General features: G+C 39.2%; 1 protein-coding gene across 2 annotated transcripts in view; it reads left to right on the top strand.

Annotated features, from left to right (window-relative positions):
* The first annotated feature begins 22058 nt into the window (after positions 1-22058).
* ZDHHC15 (zinc finger DHHC-type palmitoyltransferase 15) overlaps positions 22059-27586 on the top strand; it is a 169652-nt gene continuing 164124 nt past the window's right edge. The window contains exon 1 of one of the 2 annotated variants that reach the window (XM_057717992.1): positions 22059-22231. In XM_057717992.1, the coding sequence (XP_057573975.1) occupies positions 22096-22231 (136 nt within the window). In that variant the 5' untranslated portion in view covers positions 22059-22095. The remainder of the gene's footprint in view (positions 22232-27586) is intronic. The other variant, XM_057717993.1, reaches the window with a different exon arrangement.

Genomic DNA, 27586 nt, shown 5'->3' on the forward strand with positions numbered 1-27586 from the left:
TCTCCAGAAAATGGGCATAGAAGGAAATTACCTCAACATAATAAAAGCCATATATGCAAAACCAAAAGCCAACATTGTTCTCAATGGGGAAAAACTGGAAGAATTCCCCCTAAAAACAGGAACAAGACAAGGGTGTCCATTCTCACCACTATTATTCAACATAGTTTTGGAAGTTTTAGCCACAGCAATCAGAGAAGAAAAAGAAATAAAAGGAATCCAAATTGGAAAAGAAGAAGTAAAATTGTCACTCTTTGCAGATGACATGATATTATATATAGAAAACCCTAAAGACTCTACCAGAAAACTGCTAGCACTAATAGATGAGTTTAGTATAGTAGCAGGATACAAAATTAATGCACAGAAATCTCTTGCATTCCTATACACTAACAACGGAAGAGCAGAAAGAGAAATGAAGGAAACTCTCCCATTCACCATTGCAACCAAAAGAATAAAATACCTAGGAATAAACCTGCCTAAGGAGGCAAAAGATCTGTATGCAGAAAACTTTAAGACATTGATGAAAGAAATCAAAGACGACACAAACAGATGGAGGGACATACCATGTTCCTGGATTGGAAGAATCAACATCGTGAAAATGTCTGTACTACCCAAAGCAATTTACAGATTCAATGCAATCCCCATCAAATTACCAATGGCATTTTTCACAGAACTAGAGCAAGAAATCTTACGATTTGTATGGAAACGCAAAAGACCCCGAATAGCCAAAGCAATCTTGAGAAGGAAAAATGGAGTTGGTGGAATCAGGCTTCCTGACTTCAAACTCTACTACAAGGCCATAGTGATCAAGACAGTATGGTACTGGCACAAAAAGAGAAAGGAAGATCAATGGAATAGAATAGAGAACTCAGAAGTAAGCCCAAACACATATGGGCACCTTATCTTTGACAAAGGAGGCAAGAATATACAATGGAAAAAAGACAGCCTCTTCCATAAGTGGTGCTGGGAGAACTGGGCAGCAACATGCAAAAGAATGAAATTAGAACACTTCCTAACACCATACACAAAAGTAAACTCCAAATGGATTAAAGACCTACATGTAAGGCCAGACACTATCAAACTCCTAGAGGAAAACATAGGCAGAACACTATATGACATCCATCAAAGCACCATCCTTTTTGACCCACCTCCTAGAATCATGGAAATAAAATCAAGAATAAATGAATGGGACCTCATGAAACTTAAAAGCTTTTGCACAGCAAAAGAAACCATAAACAAGACTAAAAGGCAACCCTCAGAGTGGGAAAAAATAATTGCCTATGAAACAACGGACAAAGGATTAACCTCCAAAATATACAAGCAGCTCGTGAAGCTTAATACCAAAAAAGCAAATAACCCAATCCACAAATGGGCAGAAGACCTAAATAGACATTTCTCCAAAGAAGACATACAGATGGCCAACAAACACATGAAAAGGTGCTCCACATCACTAATCATCAGAGAAATGCAAGTCAAAGCCACAATGAGGTATCACCTCACACCAGTCAGAATGGCCATCATCACAAAGTCTGGAAACAACAAATGTTGGAGAGGGTGTGGAGAAAAGGAAACTCTCCTGCACTGTTGGTGGGATTGTAAATTGGTACAGCCACTATGGAAAACAATTTGGAGGTTCCTTTAAAAACTACAAATAGAACTACCATATGATCCAGTAATCCCACTACTGGGCATATACCCAAAGAAAACCATAATCCCAAAAGAAACTTGTACCATCATGTTTATTGCAGCACTATTTACAATAGCCAGGACATGGAAGCAACCTAAATGCCCATCAACAAATGAATGGATACAGAAGATGTGGCATATATATACAATGGAATATTACTCAGCTATAAAAAGGGATGAGATGGAGCTATATGTCATGAGGTGGATAGAACTACAGTCTGTCATACAGAGTGAAGTAAGTCAGAAAGAGAAGGACAAATATTGTATGCTAACTCACATATACGGAATCTAAAAATGGTACTGTTGGACTCAGTGACCAGAACAAGGATGCAGATACAGAGAATGGACTGGAGAACTCGAGGTATGGGAGGGGGCGGGGGGTGAAGGGGAAACTGAGACGAAGCGAGAGAGTAACACAGACATATATATACTACCAACTGTAAAATAGTCAGTGGGAAGTTGTTGTATAACAAAGGGAGTCCAACTCGAGGATGGAAGATGCCTTTGAGGACTGGGGCGGGGAGGGTGGGGGGGGCTTGGGGGGGGCGTCAAGGAAGGGAGGGAAGATGGGGATGTGTGTATAAAAACGGATGATTGAACCTGGTGTACCCCCCCAAAAAATAAATAAATAAATTAATTAAAAAAAATATATCCTGATCTGAAAAGCACTATTCGGGAGTCCTCCATATGCAGATCTACCTCTATATCAGGAAATACCTGTAGAACAACAGGTAAAGCAACAGGCATGCTTTATCCAAGTTTTGGACGTGTACCTGCACTGTTATATCCCCTCAAACACTATGACTAGTTCTACTCTACCACACTGAATTTGTTTATAACAATTTACTACACTATTTACCCAAACACTGATCCACAACTGCAGCTTTCACCTCCACAGCTTCCCCATACCATTGAGCAAATACCACAGCCCTGGCAGTCCCAATAATATCCAGAAGAGGTAAAAGCCACACAAGAAGATCTACAAGACAGTATGCTGAATAGCTCCAGGGGAGATATAAAAGTGTGACATGCTATCTTGCTCTCTTTAAGATACATCAGCATCACCCAACCCTATCAATAATATCTGTGGCTATTGAAGACCAAGCTAACCTTTCAATTTCCAATTGCTTCCCATATAAATGGTTTTAATATCTTTTCCGCCACTCTCTGCTAGATTCTACTCATAAAAGCCATCCAATACCTCTCCACCTGTCTGGGAAACTTCATATGGGGAGCCATATGGTACATGGTAATACATGGCAAAACAAGTATTAGACTCCCATTGATATTAATCAGTTCCAATACTTGGTGTAGTTGGATGCACATCAGCTAGAAGAGCATTTCTCATCACCATGAAACACTCCAGAATATATCATAATTTCCTTTCAGGCAAACTTAGGAACATTGTGCCCTGACCCAGGAAAGGGTAGCATCTGTTCTGGCATTGCTCCTTTAATCTGACTCACCAAAATATTACACCTCAGTCAACTCATAAAACCAAGCTACAAACACTAATAGGCATTCTAGCAATCATCTCAGACCTCCCTCACTACCTCTCAAAACACACTTTCATTTTGACATTCATTCTCACTACCCCAACCACACACACACCTCACTCACTGCTGCTATTGATCCTAACTCATGTGCATTTGTTCTTGCTGTCATATTTTTAATTTCCTCAGCTCTGGGTGTTTGGTTCTGTGTCTCAGCTTCAAATTACTGCCTCTAGCACTCTTTGACTTGGGATACCTCCAGTGAATCCCCCCTACTTCCGAGCCCTCATCTTTCTACATTGTTTTCAGCTTAGCTTGCTCTCTGGTTTGGGCATCCCAAGATGCCTTGGATGAAAACTCCCTTTTCTCATGTTGGGCCCCAGGGTGAGACCCCCACCTCCATTTTGGCCAATCTCCACTTCTTTCCTTACAGAGGCTGGATGAGATTTTGGTCCTCTAGTTGATGTCTGTAGTTTGACTCTGGTGTTAGAATCTTATCTTTCTCTTAGACCATGGAATGACACACTTTTTCCAAAAAGAGCCAGAGAGTAAAAATTTTAGGCTTTGAATGCCATATAATTTCTGTCACCACTACTCAACTGTGCTGTTATAGTGCAAAAGCAGCCATAAACTATAAGTAAACAAACGGACATGAATGTGTTTCAATAACACTTTATAAAACAAACAGTTTCTGTGACTCTTACCCCTTCATACTGCTCTGGATATGAACCACCCCTATCATAAGCCCTCTGCCCCAGGCCATTTGATTGGTGTCTAGACTACCATGTAAGAAGAGGACTTAGACAAAATTCATCATGTCTAAAAATTAAAGGTATCATCTGCCCCCATCAAAGCCACTCTTCTTACCATAGTCCCTATCATGGTGACTTACAACAATGTTCATCTAGGCAATAAAGTTAAAAATATACTTGTTATCTTTGACTTATCCCACTCCTCACCTGCCAATTGGTCAACAAGTTCTGTTGATTCTTTCCCCCAAACACTCTTACAGTTGCCCTATCTTCTGCCTCCCCTCTGTCCCTGTCTCCTCTTGATTAGACTACTGTAATATCTTCCAAAAAGATCAGATTACTTGCAGTCCTCCAAATATGCTGTGATGTTTCACAAATGCACTACATATTTTTTTCCTGGAATCTCCTTCCATTTAACTCCTACTCCCAACCTTTTATCTTCTTGTTAAACTATTCACTATTCAAAACCCAGCTCAGACTTTCTCTTTCACATTTAATCATTGCTTCTTCAAGTCTACTTTGTTTAAATAGTATACCCCTGACATTCTCAAGAGATATGTTCCAACAGCCCAAAATTCATGAATAATGGCAAATTTAGAGCAAGATGGTAGAATAGGAAGACCTCAGCACATATTCCCCCACAGCAACAATAATTTGGCAGCAATCCATGGATAAAAGTGCTTTTGGGCCTGTTTTGGGTTCTAGGTAGGAGATTATAAAATCCCAGTAGAGCCCTACACCAAAGAGGCTCATTTTGAGAAGGCAGGCATGAACCCAGATGGTAGTGGTAGGCTTACCAACTGTGATCTTAGCTACAGATATAAAAACAAGACTTTGTGCCCTGACTCAGCTATAGCCCTATTTGGCCTTGGTCCTGCCATCAGCACCATCTGACAAGAGAACCAGAAGGAGACACACCGACCCATGCCTTGAGTGTTATACTCACCATCTTTAGTCCAGCTATAGCTCCTGAAACAGCCCTGTGATTCAGCTCTAGCCTCTCTCAGCCATGGTAAGAGTGGTCCTGCTTACCTAGAGATCTGGCAGGATACATACCTATCCTACCCCAGAGGCAGGCCTGAAGACTTCAAATGTTGCTGTGGATGATGAAGCACCCTTGTTACTTGATTCCAGTCCTTCTCAAACACAGTCTGGAGTTATTCCTGCTCACTCAGGGAACCACCAGGAGTTACACTTGTCTATATACCTGATAACAGGCCCACCATCTGCAGGCCCTGAAGTAGAATGCTGCCCCAGTGCTAGTCCTACGACCAAGGTTCTGGAGGCAGTGCCACCAGTGCAGGGACTACAGGATCCACACCTGCAAAAGCCCCTGGTAACAGGCCTGAGAACTGTGGACCCCACTGTGAACCCAGCAACATCCATGTGACCTACTCCACCCATGCACCTGAGATCCCCAAAGCAGTACTCTTAGCCCAGAGAACCACCAGGAGAAAGTCTTCACCTGCCAAAATCAGTCTGTAAAGAATGGAAAAGGTGTTTGCTCCTTTAAATGCACAGCCACCAACACAAGGCTACAGAGATCACGAAGAATCAGGCAAACAAGACATCATAAAGAACCCAATAAAGCTCCAAAAACTGATCCCAAAGAAATGCAGATCTATAAATTGCCTGACAAAGAATCCAAAATAGTCATCCTAAAGAAGCGAAATGAGATGCAAGAGAACACAATTAGACAACTAAACAAAATCAGAAAAAAATGCATGAATAAAATGAGAATTTTAATAGAGACCTATAAACCATAAAAATGAACCAAACATGAGGATATCAAGATGGCAGAGTAGGAAGATATGGAGCTCAACTGCCCCCATGAACACATCAAAAATACACCTATTTGTGGAGCAGCTCTTACTGAAAACAAACAGGAGGCTGGCAGAAAGACTCTTATACAATCAAGGCTGTCAGAAAAATCTACATAGAATTGGGTAGAAAGGGGAAAAAGGGGACCCTAAGTCCCTAGGAAAGATCACAGAGGAGGAGGGGGCTTCCATGGACCTGGAGATCTTCCCTAGGGAGTGGGCAGTTCAAACTACATATTGGGTGCCCCATACCTAGAAGGATGAGTCCCCTTAGCTGGTTTGAAAATCACTGGGACTGATCGAGGCTATGAGAAACCTAGACTCCACTCAAGAAGAGTGCACAGAGGCTTGCTAACTCCCAAAACAAGGTGGAGGAAGCAGATTGAAAGTGCCTGTGACTCTGGCCAGTTTCCTACGACTAGCCCAGAACACATCCTAGCTGAAGGTGAGCAGCTTCACCAGCCCTTCCTGCTCTGTGGCACAGCTCCATGCTAGGGTGAAGTCTGCTGTGGCCAAAGACAAGGGCGCAGCTGTGGGGGACAGAGCAGGCTCAGACCAGCACAGCATCCTAACAGAGGAAGGGCAGCCATTACTGGCAATCACAGGGGCCATAGATCAGGAGCGGTCTGGAACTGTGGTGTGCCAGGACTGCAACAGCATGCCCTTGGCCCACACTGAATGCCCACTCCAGCCCCTCTTGCTCCAGCACTGCTCCCCTCTGGAGTGGAGGTGTCAATGCTGGGAGTGCAGAAAGCACAAAGTGAAAAGGAACAGAACCAGCTTGGAACTGAACCTCGGGGCTTCTGCTCCAGCAAGTTGAGAACCAACCCACCCCTGATAGGGTGGTACTGACCACTGAGGACAGAAGCCCTGGCTCACACTTGGCTCTGGCTCTAGACACTCCATCTCCAGCCCACTACCTACTAATGTAATAGCTGCCAACACACCCTGGGGGCAGATGTGACTTCTGCTCCCTTCAGATCCAGCTCTCCCACCAAAGATATTGGGCACACACAGACCATGTAGGGATGCTCCCACACAAGGACACCACTTTAAGACCAGGATAGGTAACCATTTCACTTAATTTCACAGTGATAAAAAAGTTAAGCACAATGATAAGACTGAGGAATTTGGTTCAAATGAAAGAAAAAGGAAAAAAAAAACCACAAGAAAACAACTAATGAAACAGACTTACCAGACAAAGAGTTCAAAGCATTAGTAACAAAAATGGTAACTGAATTAGGAAAAAAGAATAGATGAACACAGTGATAATTTTAACAAGGAACTAGAAAATATAAAAAAGAACCAGCCAGACCTGAAGAATATAATAACTGAAGTGAAAAACATTAGAAGGAATCAACAGCAGACTAGGTAATACAGAAGAACACATAAATGATCTGGAAAATAGATAACAGAAATGACCCAATCAACAGCAAAAAGAAAAACAAATTTAAAAAAGGAGGACATATTAAAGGACCCCTGAGACAACATCAAGTGTACCAACATTCACATTATATGGGTCACAGAGGGTGGTCATTATATGAAGCACAAAGTGTACCAAAACAGACGAACCCAAACAGATTCACACCAAGACATATTATTAAAATGGCAAAAATTAAAGATAAAAAGAGTATTCTAAAGGCAGCAAGAGGAAAAAAGGAGTCACATACAGGGTAACACCTATAAGGTTATTGTGGATTTTTCTGCAAAAACTTTGCAGCCCAGAAGGGAGTGGCATGATATATTTAAAGTGCTGAAAGAGAAGATCCTACAACCTAGGATAGTCTACCGAGCAAGACTATCATTCAGAATTTAAAAAGAGATAAATAACTTCTCAGACAAGTAAAAACTAAACGAGTTTATCAATACTAAACTAATCCTAAAAGAAATGTTAAAGGGTCTTCTCTAAGTTAAAAAGAAAAGGGTACAAGAAGTAAGAATCTGTAGGAAAATAAAAATCCCCGTAGGAAAGGAAATATATAGTTTAGGCTATGGATCAACCACTTAAATAAGCCAGTAAAAAGTTTAAAAGACAAAAAACTGTAAAATCAACTGTAACTACAATAAAGAGTAAAGGGATAAACATGAAGATGTAAAATATGACATCAAAAACACAAAGTTTGGGGGAGGAGAGTAAACAAATGTAGATCTTATACAATGTGTTTGTATAGCCAACTATACAACTATGTAATAACTGTAAGTGGAAAGCAATCTTTACAAACTGTATAACAAATTTAAAAAAATTTTAAAAGACTAACAGAAAGAATAAAATTTAAAAAGTTGTACAACATGGGGAATATAGCCAATATTTCGTAATGACTATAAATGAAAAGTAACTTTTAAAACTGTATAAAAACTTTATTAAAAAGAAGAATAGAATGTATTTGCACTTAAATGACTATCAATTTAAAACTAGTAGATATAGTTATAGGTAAACATATGAACCCTATGGTAAGCACAAATCAAAAACCTAAAATAGATATATAAAATGCTAGAAGAAAGAACACAAGCATACCACTTAAAAAAAAATCAAAACCACAAGAGAAGAGAAACTGTCTCCAAGATTCAATTCAGTACGATGTACAGAGGCCAAATTTTGGCTACAAATTTGTCGTCTCATCCAGGATCTGACTTGGAGGCAAGCAGCCCCACAGAGGTCCCCTGGCTTGATCGGATGCTCTGAGGTCTTCCTCCATGCCAGCCTCCTTCGGGACAGTGGAGGGTTGGAGGATTCCTTTGGAGACCAGATTGCCTGGGACTCCTAAAAGGGCTGAGCCCCAGTCATACCCAGTCCACCATCCTGGCAGTCCAAACACCAATGTGGGAGTGGAGGACAGAAGAGGGAACATCACAGCAGCTGCCAAGGCCACCTTTGCCTTAAAAACATTCCTCTCTTCCTCCTGCCCACATCGACCTGAACTTCCTACTCTGAGGAATTATTTTGGGGAAGGAGAAAAGTAGCTTCTGGGAGGTCATGACACCACCACAAGTGTCTGCTTCCAGAGGTCAGATGTCTAAAATCAAGGTGTGGGCTGGACTGTTTTCCTTCTGGGGTCATCAGGTAAAGAAAGAAGCCTTGCTGGTGTCATACTTGGCAGTCTTCACCATGCACCAAGGCACGGGGAGGATACAAGATGGTGGAGTAGAATAACTTGAGCTCACCTCCTTCCATGAAAACAGCAAAATCACAACTCACTGCTGAACAACCATCAACAAAAAAGACTGGAACTTACTAAAAGAAATATCCTACATTCAAACACAAAGAAGCTACAACAAGATGTTAGGAGGGGCACTTTTGCAACATAATGAAATCCCATACCCACTGAATGGGCAACCAATAAACTGGAAAATAATTATATCACAGAGCTTCTCCCATGTCAGGCTCCCCAGTCTCAGGGTCTGGCATCAGGAGGATATTTTGCCAAAAGTCTTACTTTCAGTCTCAAGGTTTATAGGATTTGCTGGAAAAATAACAGCTCTACACTAAGTTAAACAGGAATGTAGAGAGAGTTTATTGAATTAACAAAGATTACAGTACACTAAGAAAGAACAGTAAAGATAGAGGTTCATACATCACTGAATTAGGGAAGTACCTACATCCGAATTAGGGAAGCACCTATACCCAGATCCAAACAGCACTGCGAAGTCCCAAGTGACAGCAATCTGGAGTCCCAATTGGGAAGCATCCTGGGCAGTGTGTCCACTCCATGGGTGAGACTTCAGATTGGAGTTCTGGGGGCTCCTGCTTATAATTCCAGGCCACAAACTGATATCATCAGTTTGTGCATAAAAATACAGCTCTGGATTTACTTTAACAATGTTTTTGGTTTCATCATGTGAGTCACAAGATTCTCCAGACCCCGGGGGATTGGCCAGGTCCCCAGGGCTCAAGAAATTCCAAGACCCACTCCCTTTCTTATCATAAGCACCATTTGACTTGCTAGCAGCAATTGTTAGGTGTGTAAGCAGGTGCACAGTCCAGGCAGGGTCACAGGTCGGTCAGAGGCCTACCTCTGCCTCTGAAGCCTGAACAAGACTATATAACAAACTTCCCCAACAGAGGAGGAGCCCCCAAAGGATTTGGCCGTGAAGGCCAGTGGGGCTTGAGTGCAGGAGTTTCACAGGACTGTAAGAAACAAAGACTCCACTCTTGGAGGGTTCACAAAAGGTTTCACATGCACTGGGATCCAGGGCTAAGCAGTGACTCCACAGGAGACTGGGCCAGACCTACCTGTGGGTCTTGGAGGGTCTCCTGGGGAGGCAGGTGTCAGCTGTGGCTCATTGTGGGGGCAAGAACAATGGAGGCAGAGGCCCCAGGGAATATTCATTGGCATGAGCTCTCCTGGCAGTCACCACTTTGGCACTAAGATCTGGCCCCACCCAGAAGCCTGCAGGCTCCAATGCTGGGATGCTTCAGGACCAACAAGCAACAGGGTGGGAATACAGCCTCACCCACCAGCAGACAGGTTGCCTAAAGATCTCCTGAGCCCACAGCCACCTCTAAACACACATTCTGACACAGCACTGCCTACAAGAGAGACAAGACCCAGCTGCACTCACCAGTGGGCAGGTACCAGTCCCTCCTAACAGGAAGTTTGTACAAGCCCCTGGACCAATCTCACCCACCATGGCACAGACACCAGACACAAGAGGAACTATCATCCAGCAACCTGCAGAACAGAGACCACAAACACAGAAACAGACAAAATGAGACAGCAGAGAAATATGTTCTAGAAGAAAGAACAAGGTAAAATCATAGAAGAACAATTAGGTGAAGTAGAGATAGGCAATCTACCTGAAAACGAATCAGAGTAATGACAGGGAGGATGATCCAATATCTCAGAAAAAGAACAGACACAAAGACTGAGAAGGTAAAGGAAACGTTTAACAAAGACCTGGAAGAACAAAAGAACAAGCAGTGTTGAACAACACAATAACTGAAATGAAAAATATCCTAGAAAGAATCAATAGCAGAATAACTGTGGCAGAAGAGTGAATAAGTGAGCTGGAAGAGAAAATGGTAGAAATGACTGCCACTAAACAGAATAAAGAATGAAAAGAAAGTACAACAATCTCAGAGACCCCTGGGGCACCATAAAATGCACCAGCATTCACATTATAGGGGTCCCAGAAAGAGAAGAGAGAGAGTAAGGGCTTGAGAAAATATTTGAAGAGAAAATAGAGAAAAATTCCATAACATGGGAAAGGAAACACTCACTCAAATCCAGGAAGTACAGAGTCCCATATAGGATAAGCCCTAGGAGGAACACGCTGAGACACATATTAATCAAATTGACAAAAATTAAAGAGAAACTATCAAAAGCAACAAGTGAAAGGCAACATACAAGGGAATCTCCATAAGGTTATCAGCAGATTTTTCAGCAGAAACTCTGCAGGCCACAAAGGAGTCGCAAGATATATTTAAAGTGATGAAAGTGAAGAATATACAATCAAGAATACTCTACCCAGCAAGGCTCTTGTTCAGACTTGATGGAGAAACTGAAAGCTTTACAGATGAGCAAAAGCTAAGAGAAATCAGCACCACCAAATCAGCTTTTCAACAAATGCTGAAAGAAATTCTCTACGCAGAAAAGAAAAGGCCACAATTAAAACAAGAAAATTAGAAAGGGGAAAGCTAACCAGTAATGGAAAACATATAGGAATGGCAGGAAATCATCCACACATAAGTATGACATCAAAACTAGCAATCATGAGAAGAGGAGATTACAAATGCAGAATATTGGAAATGCATTTGAAATTAAGAGACCAGCAACCTAAAAAAATCTTGTATAGACATAGACTTTTATGTCAAAACCTAATGGGAAGTGCAAACCAAAAATCTACAAACACATGCACGCAGAAAAAGAAAAAGGAATCCAAACACAACATTATAGTTAGTCATCAAATCACAAGAGAAGAGAACAAAAGATGGGAAGAATAAAGACCTACAAAAACAAGTTCAAACAATTAAAAACATGACAATAAGAACATACATACCGAAAATTACCTTAAATGTAAATGGATTAAATGCTCCAACTAAAACACATAGATTGGCTCAATGGACACAAAAACAAGACCCATATATATTCTGTCTACAAGAGACCCATTTCAGATCTAAGGACACATACAGACTGAAAGAGAGGGGATGGAAAAAGATATTCCATGCTGATGGAAATCAAAAGAAAGCTAGAGTAGCAATACTTATATCAGAAAAAATAGACTTTAAAATAAAGACTGTTACAAGAGATAAAGAAGGACACTACATAAAGATCAACAGATCAACTCAAGAAGATATTAAAATTGAAAATATATATGCATCTAACAAAGGAGCACCTCAACGTATAAGGCAAATACTAACAGCCATAAAAGGAAAACTCAACAGTAACCCAGTAATAGTGGGGGACTTTAACACCCCAATTACATCAATGGACAGGTCATCCAGATAGAAAATCAATAAGGAAACACAGGCCTTAAATGACACATTAGTCCAGATGGACTTAATTGATATTTATAGAACATTCCACCCAAAAGCAGCAGAATACATTTTTTTCAGAAGTGCACATGGAACAATCTCCAGGATAGATCACATGCTGGGCCATAAAGCAAGCCTTGGTAAGTTTAAGACAATTGAAATCATATCAAACACCCTTTCTGACCAAAACACTATGAGATTAGAAATAAACTACAAGAAAAAAAAACTGTAAAAAACCCAGAAACACGTGGATACTGAACAAAACGCTACTGAACAACAAATGGATCACAGAAGAAATCAAAGAAGAAAGCAAAAAATGCCTAGAGACAAATGAAAACAAAACACAATGACCCAAAACCTGTGGGATGCAAAAAAAGCAATTCTAAGAGGGAAGATTACAGTGATACAATCTAACCTCAGGAAACAAGAAAAATCTCAAATGAACAACCTAACCCTACACCTAAAGCAATTAGAGAAAGAAAAACAAAACAAAACAAAAAACCCAAAGTTAGTAGAAGGGAAGATATCATAAAGACTAGAGCAGAAATAAATAAGAGATGAAGAAAATAATAGCAAAGATGGATAAAACTAAATGCTAGTTCTTTGAAAAGATAAACAAAATTGATAAACCTTTAGACAGACTCAACAAGAAAAAAAAGGGGGAGGGCTCAAATCATTAAAATTAGAAATGAAAAAGGAGACATTGCAATAGGCACCACAGAAATACAAAGGATAATAACAAGACTACTACAAGCAATCATATGGCAAAGAAAAAAAAAAGGACAACCTAGAATAAATGGTCAAATTCTTAGAAAGGCACAATCCCCCAAGACTGAACCATGAAAAACGGAAAATATGAACAAACCAATCAAAAGGACTGAAATTGAAACTGTGATTTAAAAACTTCCAGCAAACAAAATTCAAGGACCAGATCGGTTCAAGTCAAATTCTACCAAACATTTAGAAAAGAGTTAACACCCATCCTTCAGAAACTATTCCAAAAAATTGCAGAGGAAGGAAAACTCCAAAATGCATTCTATGAGGCCACCATCACTCTGATATCAAAACCAGACAAAGATGTCACACAAAGAAGAAAATTATAGACCAACAGCACTGATGAACATAGATGCAAAAATCCTCAACAAAATACTACCAAACCAAATTCAACAATACATTAAAATGATCATGCACCATGATCAACTGAGATTTATCCCAGGGATGCAAGGATTTTTCAATATCAATCAATCAGTGTGATACACCACATTAACAAGTTGAAGAATAAAAGCCATATGATCATCTCAATAGATGCAGAAAAACCTTGCAAGAAAATTCAACACCAGCTTATGATAAAAACCCTCAAGAAAGTGGGTAAAGAGGGAACCTACCTCAACATAATAAAGACCATATATGACAAAGACAATGCTAACATGATATTCAATAGTGAAAAGCTGAAAGCATTTCCTCTAAGATCAGAAATAAGACAAGGATGTCCACTCTAGACACTTATTCAACATAGTTTTGGAAGTCTTAGCCACAGAAATCAGAGAAGAAAAAGAAATAAAAGGAATCCAAACTAAAAAAGGAGAAATAAAACTGTCACTGTTTGCAGATGACATGATACTATACATAGAAAATCCTAAATACACCACCAGAAAACTACTAAAGCTCATCAATGAATTCAGTAAAGTTGTAGGATATAAAATTAATACACGTATTTGTTGCATGTATATACACTAACAGCGAAAGATCAGAAAGAGAAATTAAAGAAAAAATCCCATTTACCATCACATCAAAAAGAATAAAATACTTAGGAAGAAACCTACTGAAGGAGGCAAATATCTACTCTGAAATCTATAAGACACTGAAGAAAGAAACTGAAGATTACAGAAACAGATGGAAAGATTTACCATATTCTTGGATAGGAAAAATCAATATTGTCAAAATGACTATACCACCCAAGGCAATCTACAGATTCAATGCAATGCTTATCAAATTATCAATGGATATTTTTCACAGAAGGAGAAAAATTTTGAAATTTCTATGGAAACACAAAAGACCCCAAATAACCAAAGCAATAGTGAGAAAGAAAAACGGAGCTGGAGGAACCAGACTTCCTGACTTCAAACTATACTACAAAGCTAAAGTAATCAAAGCAGTATGGTATTGGCACAAAAACAGAAATATAGATCAATGGAATAGGAGAGAAAGTCCAGAAATAAATCCATGCACCTATGGTCAATTAATCTATAACAAAGAAAGTTGGAGTATACAAAGGAGAAATGACAGTCACTTCAATAACTGGTGCTGGGAGAAAAAGACAGATACACATAAAAGAATGAAATTAGAACATTCTCTAATGCCATACATATACAAAAATAAACTCAAAATGGATTAAAGACCTAAATGGAAGACCAAATATGGTAAAACTCTTAGAAGAAAACCCAGGCAGAACACTCCTTTACATAAATCACTGTAATATCTTTTGGGATGCACCTCTTAGAGTAATAAAAATAAAAATGAAAATAAAAAATGGGGCTTCCTAGGTGGTGCAGTGGTTGAGAGTCTGCCTGCCAATGCAGGGGACATGGGTTCGATCCCTGCTCCAGGAAGATCCCACATGCCACGGAGCAACTAAGCCCGTGTGCCAAAACAAAACAAAACAAAACAAAACAAAACAAAACAAAACAAAACAAAACAAAAAACCTAGTGGCTTAAAAGAAAACAAAACAATGTACTTGGGGCTTCCTAGGTGGCTCAGTGGTTAAGAATCCGCCTGCCAATGCAGAGGTCACGGGTTCAATCCCAGCTCCAGGAAGATACCACATGCCATGGAGCAACTAAGCCCATGTGCCAAAAAAAAAAGATCATACACCATGATTATGTGGGGTTATCCCTGGAATGCAAGGATTCTTCAATATACACAAATCAATAAATGTGATACATTATATTAACAAACTGAAGGATAAAAACCATATGATCATGTCAATAGATGGAGAAAAAGCTTTTGACAAAGTTCAACATCCATTTAGGATAAAAACTCTCCAGAAAGTGGGCATAGAAGGAACACGATAAACATGATAAAAGCCACATATGACAAACCAACAGTCAACATCATTCAAAATGGTGCACAACTGAAAGCATTCCCTTTAAGGATAGGAACAAGACAAGGGTGTCCACTCTCACCACTATTATTCAACATAGTTTTGGAAGTGTTAGCCACAGCAATCAGAGAAGAAAATGAAATAAAAGGAATCCAAATTGGAAAAGAAGAAGTAAAATTGTCACATTTTGCAAATGATATTATACATAGAAAACCCTAAGGGTTTTCTTTCTTTTTTTCTCCCTCCAGGGGTAATTTATTTTTTTAATTAATTAATTTAATTTATTTATTGGCTGTGTTGGGTCTTTGTTGCTGCACATGGGCTTTCTCTAGTTGCTGTGAGCAGGGGCTACTCTTCATTGTGCTGCACGGTCTCCTCATTGTAGTGGCTTCTCGTTGCAGAGCATAGGCTCTAGGCACGTGGGCTTCAATAGTTGTGGCACACAGGTTCAATAGTTGTGGCTCATAGACTCTAGAGCACAGGCTCAATAGTTGTGGTGCATGGGCTTAGTTGCTCCATGGCATGTGGAATCTTCCCAGAGCAGGGCTCGAACCATTGTCCCCCTGAATTGGCAGGCAGATTCTTTAACCACTGCACCACCTAGGAAGTCCAGATATTAGGGTTTTCTATGTATAAACACAAAAATAAACTCAAAATGGATTAAAGACCTAAATGTAAGACCAGCTACTACAAAACTTATAGGGGAAAACATAGGCAGAACACTCTATGAGATAAACCAAAGTAAAATCCTTTCTGACCCTCCACCTAGAATAATGGAAATAAAATCAAAAATAAACAAATGGGACCCAATGAAACTTAAAAGCTTTTGCACATCAAAAGAAACCATAAACAAGACAAGAAGACAACCCTCAGAATGGGAGATGATATTTGCCAACGAAGCAACGGACAAAGTATTAATCTCCAAAATATACATGCAGCTTATGCAGCTTAATACCAAAAAAGCAAATAATCCAATCCACAAATGGGTGGAAGACCTATATAGACATTTCTCCAAAGAAGACATGCAGATGGCTAACAAACACATGAAAAGATGCTCAACATCACTAATCATTAGAGAAATGCAAGTCAAAGCCACAATGAGGTATCACCTCACACCATTCTGATGGCCATCATCAAAAAATGTAGAAACACTAAATGCTGGAGATGGTGTGGAGAAAAGGGAACCCTCCTGCACTGTTGGTGGGAATGTAGGTTGGTACAGCCACTATGGAAAACAGTTTGGAGATTCCTTAAAAAACTAAAAATGGAACTACCACATGATCCAGCAATCCCACTCCTGGGCATATACCCTGAGAAAATCATAATCCAAAAAGAAACATGTACCATAATGTTCATTGCAGCACTATTTACAATAGCCAGGACTGGGAAGCAACCTAAATGCCCATCAACAGACAAATGGATAAAGAAGACATGGCACATATGTGCAATGAAATAATACTCAGACATAGAAAAGAATGAAATTGAGTTATTTTAATGAGGTGGATAGACCTAGAACCTGTCATACAGAGCGAAGTAAGCCCGAAAAAGAAAAACAAATACCGTATGCTTACTTATATATATGGAATCTAAAAAAAATGGTACTGATGAAGCCAGTGAGAGGAAAAAAATAAAGATGCAGATGTAGAGAAAGGACTTGAGGACACGGGGTCGGAGGGATGGGGAAGTTAGGATGAAGTGAGAGAGTAGCATTGACATATATACACTACCAAATGTAAAACAGATAGCTAGTAGGAAGTTCCTTCATAACATAGGGAGATAAACTCGATGATGAGTGATAACTTAGAGAGCCAGGATAGGGAGGGCGGGAGGAAGTCATGGGAGGGAGGGGATATTGGGATATACGTATAAATACAGCTGATTCACTTTGGTGTACCTCAAAAATTGGCACAACAATGTAAAGCAATTATATTCCAATAAAGAGCTTTAAAAAATAAATCTGTCACAATAGACAAAGAAGGTCACTATATAATGATAATGTAGTCAATTCATCAAGAGGATATTACAATTATAAATATAAAAACAGTCAACACCAGAGCACTTAAATATATAAAGGAACCGAACTGAATGGAGAAGTAGATAGGAATATACCAATAGGAGGGGACTTCGATAATCCACCTCAGGGAACTAAAACAAAGATCAAAGTTAGCATAATGAAGAAATTAATGAAAATTAGAGCAGAAAGAGGTACTGGAAAGACAATAGAAAAGATCAAGGAAATAGAGTTGGTTCTTTGAAAAGACGAAGAAAACTGAAAACTTTATGTATAAGAAAAAAAATAAACTTTTAAATGAAAGAAAAGGCATTTTAACTGATACCAAGAAATAAAAGCGATAAGAGACTTTAATGAACAATTATATGCCAACAAATTAAATGACCTAGAGGAAATGGATAAATTCCTAGAAATGTATATCCTTCCAAGACTGAATCATGAAGAAATAGAAAATCTGAACAGACCAATAATAAGAATTTTGAAGCAGTAATTATTTCCGAACAAATAAAAGTCCAGGGCCAGGTGATTTCACTGGTGAATCCCAAGAAACATTTAAAAAAGAATTAACGCTAATCCTTTTCAAACTCTTCCCAAAAAATTAAACAGGAAGAAACACTTCCAACTCATTTTATGAAGCCAGCATTAGTCTGAAACCAAAGCCAAACAAGGACACTAAAATAAGGAAAACCACAGGACCATATTCCTGATGAAGAAAAGTCCTTAACAAAATACCAGCAAACAAAATCAATAGCACATGAAAAGAATCATATATTACGATCAAATGAGATTTATCTCTGGGATGCAGGAATGGTTCAACATATGCAATTAATAAATATGACACATCATATTAACAGAATGAAGAATAAAAATCATAAGACCATCTCAATAGAAACAGAAAATTGACAAAATTCAACATCCTTTCATGATTAAAAACTCTCAACAAATTAGGTATAGAACAAATGTCCCTCAACTTAATAAACGTCATATATGATGAGGCCACAACTAACATCCTACTCAATGGCGAAAATCTGAAAGCTTTTCTTTTAAGATAAGAAACAAGATAAGGATGCCCACTCTCGCCACTTCTACTCAATATGGATTGAAGTCCTAGCTGGAGGGAGTAGGGAAGGAAAAGAAATAAAAGGCATCCAATCCAGAAAGGAAGAAGTAAAATTATCTTTGTTTGCAGATGACATTATCTTATATGTAGAAAACTCTAAGGACCCCATCAAAATCCTGCCAGATCTAATAAATGAATTTAGTGAAATTGCAGGATAGAAACTCAACAAAAATCAGTCACATCTTTATATGCTTATAGCAAACTATCTGAAAGGGAAATTAAGAAAACAATCCCTTTTACAATAGCATGAAAATGAAAAAAATACTTAGAAATAAATTTAACTGAGGAGATGAAAAAAAAATCAGTACACTGAAAACTTTAGGACATTGGTAAAAGAAATTGAAGAAGATACAAATAAATAGAAAGATATCCTATGGTCATAGACTGGAAAAATTAATATTGTTAAAATGTCCATACTACCCAAAGTGATCTACAGATTCAAAGCAATCTCTGTCAAAATTTGAGTGATATTTTTCATAAAAATAGAAAAAACTATTGCACAATGTATATGGAACCACAAAAGACTGAATAGCCAAAGCAATCTTGAGCAAGAACAAAGCTGGAGGCATCACACTTCCTGATTTTAAACTCTATTACAAAACTATTGTAGTCAAAACAGTATGGTACTGGCATAAAAACAGACACATAGTCCAATGGAACAGAGTAGAATCTAGAAATAAACCCACACATAGGCAGTCTACTAATTTTTGACAAGAGTGAATACACAATGAATACACAATGGGGAAATGATAGTCTCTGAGAAATGTGGATATCCACATGCAAAAGAATGAAATTGGACACATCTTACATCATACACAAAAATCAACTCAGGATAGATTAAAGACTTAAATGTACAACCTGAAACTATAAAAGTTCTAGAAGAAAACACAGGGAAAATGCTTCTTGACATTAGTCTTGGCAATGATTTTCTGGAGATGACACCAAAAGCAAATGTGACAAAAGCAAAAATAAACATGTGGAATTATATCAAACTAAAAAGATTTTGCACAGCAAACAATCAAGATGAAACAGCAACCCATAGAATAGGAAAAAATATTTGCAAACCATATTTCTGATAAGGGGGTTAATCTCCAGAAGATATAAGGAGCTTATATAATTAATTAAATACCCAAAACCCTGATTTTAGAATGGATAAAGAACCTGAATAGTCATTTTTCCAAGGAAGACATACAGATTGCCATCAGGTATATGAAAAGGTGCTCAACATCACTAATTATCAGGGAAATGCAAATCAAAATCACAATGATATATCACATCACACCTCTTAAATGGTTATCATCAAAAAGTTAAGAGATAACAAGTGTTGGTGAGGGTGTGGAGAGAAAAGGAACCCTTGAGTACTGTTGGTGGAAATGCAAACTGGTTCAGCCACTACGGAGAACAGTATGGAGGTTTCTTAACAAATTAAATATAAAACAACCATGTGTTTCAGCAATTCCACTTCTGAGTAAATATCCAAAGGAAATGAAAAAAGGTTATAGAGGAAACATATATTCTCCCATGTTTATTGCACTATTGTATTAACTATTCACAATAGTTAATGTACATATAAAATGCTATTCAGCCATGAGAAAAAAGGAAATTCTGCCATTTGCAACAACATGGATGGAACTTGAGGACATTATGCTAAGTGAGATAAGTGAGATAAAGAAAGACAAATACTGTATGGTATCTCTTACACATAGAAGCTAAAAAAAAAAGATATTGTTACTAGGACCAATGGCGTGGGGGGTGGGAAAATGAGAGAGAAGTTGTTTAAGTGTACATACTTGATTTATGTGATGTGATAGAGGTGTTAGCTAAGGCTACAATGGCAATCATACTGCCAATCAATATGCTGTATACATTAAATTTACACAATGTTGTATGTCAAATATACCTCAATAAAAATAATTGTCGAAAAATGGTAACTATGTGAGATGACAGATGTGTTAATTATCTTGATTGTGGTAATCATTTCACAATGTATATGTATATCAAATCAACTATATATACTTTTATTTGTCAACTATATCTCAAAAAGGTGGAAAAATATCTAAGTATCCATGTCAGAACCTTAGGGCACAAATCATTAATCAGGCTATTAAATAATGTAACTGAAATGAGTCTGCATTTCATTACATCATTAATTTAGTAATATTAACTATGAATGTAACAATCTGAAAAGAAACAACAAAGTTCTTATCAGTTCAGGAAATTTACTCCATATATAACCATGAAAAAGAATAGAGAGCAACACGGGTCTCAGCAAAATCACAAATTTCTTTATGTCACAGACCTTTGTAAATTTTTGAACAGTAGGTCTCAAATCCATAAGTGTCAAAAGCTTACTATACTTCTATCATTGTACTTATGTCATTGAACACCTATTCCCCTGAAGAGAACATGAACCTCCCGGAGACAGGCCCCCCTTTTGTCATTCTTTGTTATATGAAAGTTGACCTAACACCAAGCAACCACTCCGAAAACATTTGTTGAATTAAATTGCCTCCTAATTTGTCTGTTTCCAGGCCATCTTCCTCTACAAAATCCTGCCAGTTCTTTTACAAAAACACAGTTCTGATAATGTCATTTTTATTGTCCCAAAACCTTTAATGGCTGTTCAAAATCTGCTTTACAGGATTATGTCCACATACCCTGGCAGGGCATACGGTGCCCACAGCCTGTATTCCCAGTCGCATTCCCAGCCTCTCCTCTCCACATACCTTCTCCTCAAGCTGTGCTGACTGTTCCTTGAACACTTGTGTGGATTTTCATTACTCTATGCCTTTGCAAATGCTGTTTCCTCTGTCTGAAAGGTCCTTCTCCTCCCATCTGCCTGGCAAATTCTTATTATTTAAGCTCAGCTTAAATATCACTAGCTTGTAGCTTTCCCTGATCCCTCACAGAATTAACATCTCCCCCATTTGTTTTTTTCTGTATCAATATGTTTATTTATTCTTAAATTGTATTAAGCTGACTCAGGGGGAGGGGAAGAAGAAAAGGAAGGAGGAAGCGGCCCTGCCAATGGACTTACCCAAGCAGCGATTGCGGCACTACGTGTTAAGCATACTGTTCAAGCAGCAGTGGGAGGATGACCTTTAAGTTATCAGATGCTACCTTTCGCATCTTTCACACTGCGTGTCTGTGCGCTCGTGCGTGTGCGTGTGCGTGCGTGTGTGTGTGGCGTTCGGAGGGAGGGGGCAAACAGAGACAGAGAAACAGAGATCTGAGAGGAGATGGGGCGGGACGCAGTGCGTTAAGAGCAGATGGGCGGACCCAAATTTCTTCTGCTTTACAGTTTTGCAGAAGTCTAGCCCTGCATCTACTGCTGTGGCACGGGGCTGGGAGAGGAGGAAAAAGGAGGGACTGCACTCCCTCTGAGCGCGTCCAGCCTCGACTACCTGACGGACCACTTTCCGCTCCAACACCGCCCGTTCCTCCTCACCGTGACTCATGCCTATTGTGTCAGGCTGGGCACACTCCGACCTGCAGCCCCACAGGTGGTATCGACTACGGAAGACTGTTCCCGCCAGGCTAGGCAGTGGAGCGCCGCACAGCGCGCCTTCCCGCCTCTCAGCCGCAGCCCTAGCAGTACCGACCCAACGCCAGCAGGCCTGCTAGGTCGATCTTCGAGCCGAAGATGCGGCGGGGCTGGAAGATGGCTCTCTCTGGGGGGCTACGGTGCTGCCGCCGTGTACTTTCCTGGGTGCCTGTGCTCGTTATCGTCCTCGTCGTGCTCTGGTCCTACTATGCCTACGTCTTTGAACTCTGCCTGGGTAAGTGGAGCTAGCATCTAAGGGGGAAAAATTATGCTCCAGCATAATCGTCTGCCCTATCCTTCGCACTGGTGTCCCCTATGTTCTTAGCCCTCATACTGCGGTTTTCCTTTAGCTCCCTGAAGAGCTCCTGGTCTCTAACCTCTGGCTCCCCACAGTATTTCTTGCGCCCTCCCACGAGGGTCCCGTCATGTCGCCATCGCTTCCTGCTCAACGTTTCTTACATTATTTCCTGGCTTTTTCCACTGAGGCCCCCTTTTCTCATGCAGGACAACCACTTGTGCTTGTGTTCTGGTTCTGGGGACTCCCATCCTCCCGAGCTGAGGAAACAACGTAGCTTGTATACTTAAACTGTCCACTTACACTGTGAATCTCACTAATTCACCCAACTAGGAGCCTCACATTTTCCCATTCCTTCCTACTAGGAATCCCAGAATATTCTCTGTGCTCTCTTACTAGCTCGCCTTTATCCAGCACTAGGATTCCTCCTTTTCCCGTGATCCTCTCAAGCCAGCTGAAGTGCTTCACATTTTTCTGCCACTTGGGACCCCACAGTACACCTTGTTCTATCCCACTGTGGTCTCCCGTTTTCACAAACTTATAAGCCCTCCATTCCTCTTTCCCTGTGGGCGTCAACGTTTTCTCATCTTCTCCAATAGAATGGGACTCCTACAATACATCCTGTCCTGTCTCCTCACACAAGAGGCCCTGATTTTGTCACACTGGAGCTCCCCTTAGTCTCCTGCGTGCCTGCTTTGAGGTGCATTCACTCCTTCCCTTTTGGGGCCCCACATTATTTTCTGACACTTCATACTAGTCACCCTGCTTTTATCACACTATGGTCCTGATTTGTCCACTGTCTTCTCACAGTAAAGTATCCTCTTTACTCTTCCACAAGGGTTCCCACAATATCCCCCATACCGCTTCCAAGCCATTACTTTTCTAATGATGATCTTCCCTTGCTATCTTTTTTGAAACCTTTTCCTCCACCTCCTGTAGCACTCTTCTACTGTTAGCCCCACATTTTGCCATCCTCTTCCTCTGAGGTTCTTATTATTATTTTCACTTACTTCCCTCTAGGATTGCACTTGTCCCTTGTCTTCTCAAACTAGGGAAACACCATCCTTTCCTACAGGGGTCTCTAATATTTCCTGCCGCTTCCAATGGGAGCCTCATTTCTTGTCCCCTCTCATTAGACTACCCTTCTATAAATCTGGGGTATCCTCTTGTACCCTGTCCTGTAACATCAGAGTGCATTTCATCCCCTCCATATCTCTAAAATGGTTCTCACAGTATATCTTATGCTTTCAAACTCAGAGTCCCACAGTATTTCCGGACACAAATCCCAAGACCCTATCCCACTTGGATTACCCCCAGCCCCCTATCTTTATCACTAATGGCTTTATAGTGTTCTTATCAACTCACAGTGTAGTCTTCATGGCATATCCTGTCTCCTCACAAAAGAACCTCTGCTTTTTTCACAGACTCCCTTTGCCTCACATTGAAGAATCCCTATCTCTTCTCAAAGGAGATCCCACTAATAATTACTGTCACTTCAGTACTAGAATTTCACTTCTAGCACCCTTAAAATTATGTCCCACAATGTTCCTTATTCATTCAGTGTGAAGTCCCAGTATATTTCCAATCCCCTCACATTAAGACTCCTATTTGTCCTGTTGGACATCCTCCCACTCCCAAGTCCTTCCAAGACTCCTATATTTCTTCATACCAGATTCTTCTCATCTTAAAAATTATGGTTGGGATCCTGCTTTTTCTAACCCTAGGACCTGACTCCACTTATTTCCGTCTCTTACATATTTGACAAAACAATAGTCTACTCCAGGTAGACTGGGATTAACTAGGGAGGCAGAAGATAACCATCTTTTCCAATATGGAACTTTCTTCTCATCAACTCTGTGCATCAGAGTTTAAATATTCCTCATCCCCTTCTTAGATTTATTATGAAAAATGCAGAAAGAGTTATTAAAATAAATTCAATTATTTGCCTTCATAGATACAAATTTAGGCTGTGTTTCTTTTTTGTCTCACTCTGATATTCAGGTGCATTAAATGGGCTGTACAATGACTGGGAAGTTTTTCTATTCTCAGACCTCACCACTTTGCTTTTTCGAATGATTGATTGAAGGGTTAAAAGTTCAGCTCCATTATTATTACTCTTAGGATTAATGCCATATTGTAAACACTATCAGTCATATTTTGGAGTTTTTCAGTATTGACCTACATGTGCTTTGCCAAGAAATCATTTTAAAAATTAATAATGGCTAACACTTATATAGTGCTTAATCTGTACCAGACAATGTTCTAAGTACTGTAGTTATATTAACCGTTTATATATTAACTTATTTAATTCTAACACTAACCATACAAAGCAGGTATCATTACTGTCCCCATTATGCAGATGTACACACTGAGGTAAAGACCAAATTAGAAGTAGTGTAGATAATCAGCTTTCTACAAGTTCTTGCTAAATTATGTAATATTCAAAGCTGAAAAGAAGCTTATTTATTTTGTTTTTATGTAACATTTGCAGAGCATTTATTACACGCTAGGCACTGTTTTAAGTGACTACACACACACACACACACACACACACAAACTTAATCTTTATAACAACCTTATGAGGTACATACTATCATTATAACCATTTTGAAGACAAGAAAACTGAGGCACAGACAGATTAAGAAGCTTGCCTAAGGTCACAGAGCTAGTACATGGCCAAGCATGAAAGGTAACCCAGGCAGTATAGCTCCACAGTTCACGCTTTAACCACCACAGTATCTTACTTAACTCTCTCTCCTTTCAACTAATACAGAGGTCAAAACTTGTGACTCACAGGCCACATGTAGCTTACAGATGTGTTTCATTTGACCTGCACAGTGTTTTATTAACATTTTGCATCAGATACCATTATTTAAAAACCGGGAGGGTAAGGTAGCCTTGATTTCCAATTCTGGCTCCACCTGTCCATCCTGTCATTTTCATTTTACAATCTTTAACAAATGAGTGGCCTTGGTTTCAGAAAGGTTAGATTGAATTTTCCTAAACTCACATATTTAGTAAATAATATAGAATTGGATATCAAAGCTGCCTGATAATCAAAGCAACACAACCAAAATAACAGATTTGAGTTTCAATATGACCCAAAAAGTAATATTAAGGACCTAACTTCTTTCTAGAAACAGAACCTGATGTCTTTCTCCCTAATATCTGGTTAGAGCTGAAGTCAAAAGTGGCATTTTTGTCTTATAAATCTTAAAGTTTGGATTCTGCCACTTACTAATTAGGAGACCTGATGCAAGTTACCTAATCTATATTTCAGTTGCCTCACATGCACTTTGCTTATATCGTTGTTCATTCATACCACAAATACTTCCTTAGCACCTACAATATGCCATTATAACATTGTTATGAGATTTAAATAATATGGTGCATGAAAAGCATGCATCACAGTTGACAGCACATTGTAAAAGCTCATTAAATGATAACTTGTTATTACTATTATTAATGAGGTTATAAGAGATTCTGCTTGGCTTAAGAAAATAAGAAGCTTAGACTTTTAAACATGGAGAAAAGTAGCAGTATCCATTTTTTTAAGATAAGTTATAAATCAATTTGGCTTATAATCTTTTTATTTTATTTAATTTATTTATTTATTTGGCTGCGTTTGGGTCTTTGTTGCTGCAAGAGTGCTTGCTTTCTCTAGTTGTGGTGAGCGGGGGCTACTCTTTGTTGTGTACGTGGGCTTCTCATTGCGGTGGCTTCTCTTGTTGCAGAGCATGGATTCTAGGTGTGTAGGTTTCAGTAGTTGTGGCACAAGGGCTTCAGTAGTTGTGGCTCACGGGCTCTAGAGCACAGGCTCAGTAGTTGTGGCACGTAGGCTTAGTTGCTCTGTGGCATGTGGGATCTTCCTGGACCAGGGATTGAACCCGTGTCCCCTGCATTGGCAGATAGATTCTTAACCACTGCGCCACTAGGGAAGTCCAACAGTATCCATTTTTTAGGTACAACTCACATAGCATAAAATTAACCATTTTAAAGTGTTCGGTTTAGTGACAGTATATTCACAATGTTGTACAACCATCACTAATATCTAGTTCCAAAACACTTTCATCACCTCAGAAGAAAACCTCATAGGCATTAAATAGTCGCTCCCCATTCACTCCTTCCCCTAGTCCCTACCAACCACTAATCTGTGTTCTGTCTCCATGGGTTCTGGATGTTTCACATAAATGGCATCATACAATATATCTCCTTTTGTGCCTGGCTTCTTTCAATTGGTGAAATGTTTTTGAGGTCTGTTCACATTGTAATATGTAACAGTACTTCATTTCTTTTTGTGGCTGAATAATATCCCATTGTATACCACACTTTATCCATTCATCGCTTGATGGTTGATGGACATTTGGGTTGTTTCCACATTTTGTCTATTCTGAATAGTGCTGCTATAAGCATTAATGTACAAGTATTTGTTTAAATACTTGTTGTCAACTCTTTTGTGTAAATACCAGAGAGAAGGGTGGTAAATGCTGAGCCGTATGTTAATTCTATGCTTAACTTTTTGAGGAACCTCCAACCTATTTTCTACAATGGCTGCAAAATCTACATTTCTATCAGTAATGTTGGAGGGTTCCAATTTCTCCATTTCTCCACATTCTCACCAAAACTTGTTGTTTTCCTTTTTTAATTATAGCCACCAGAGTGGGTATGAAGTGGTATCTCATGATTTTGATTTGCATTTCCCTGATGACTAGTGATATTGAGCATCTTTTCATGTGTTTGTTGACCATTTGTATATCTTCTTTAAAGAAACGTCAAGTCCTTTGCACATTTTAATTGGATTATCTTTTTGTTGTTGAATTATAAGATTTCCTTATGTATTTTGATTACTCAACCTTTATCAGATAAATGATTTGCAGATACTTTCTCCCATTCAGTGAATTGTCTTTTCACTTCCTTGATAGTATCATTTGATACACAAAGTTTTTAATGCTGATAAAGTTCAATTTATCTGTATTGTTTACTTGTTGCCTATGCTTTTGGTATCATATCTAAGAATCCATTGACAAATGCAAGGTCATAAAGATTTACCTCTGTGTTTTCTTATAACAGTTTTATAGTTTTAACTCTTACATTTAGGTCTTTGATCCATTTTGAGTTAATTTTTCTATATGATGTGAGGGAGGAGTCCAGGTTCATTCTTTTATGTGTGGCTATGCAGTTGTCCCAGCATCATTTATAGAAGAGACTATTTTTACCCCATTGAATAGCCTTGACATGATTATCAAAAACCAAATTGACCATAGAAGTATAGATTTATTTCTGTACTCTTAATTC

Source organism: Hippopotamus amphibius, chromosome X (assembly GCF_030028045.1).
Source record: "Hippopotamus amphibius kiboko isolate mHipAmp2 chromosome X, mHipAmp2.hap2, whole genome shotgun sequence".
In the NCBI taxonomy this organism is placed as follows: Eukaryota; Metazoa; Chordata; class Mammalia; order Artiodactyla; family Hippopotamidae; genus Hippopotamus; species Hippopotamus amphibius.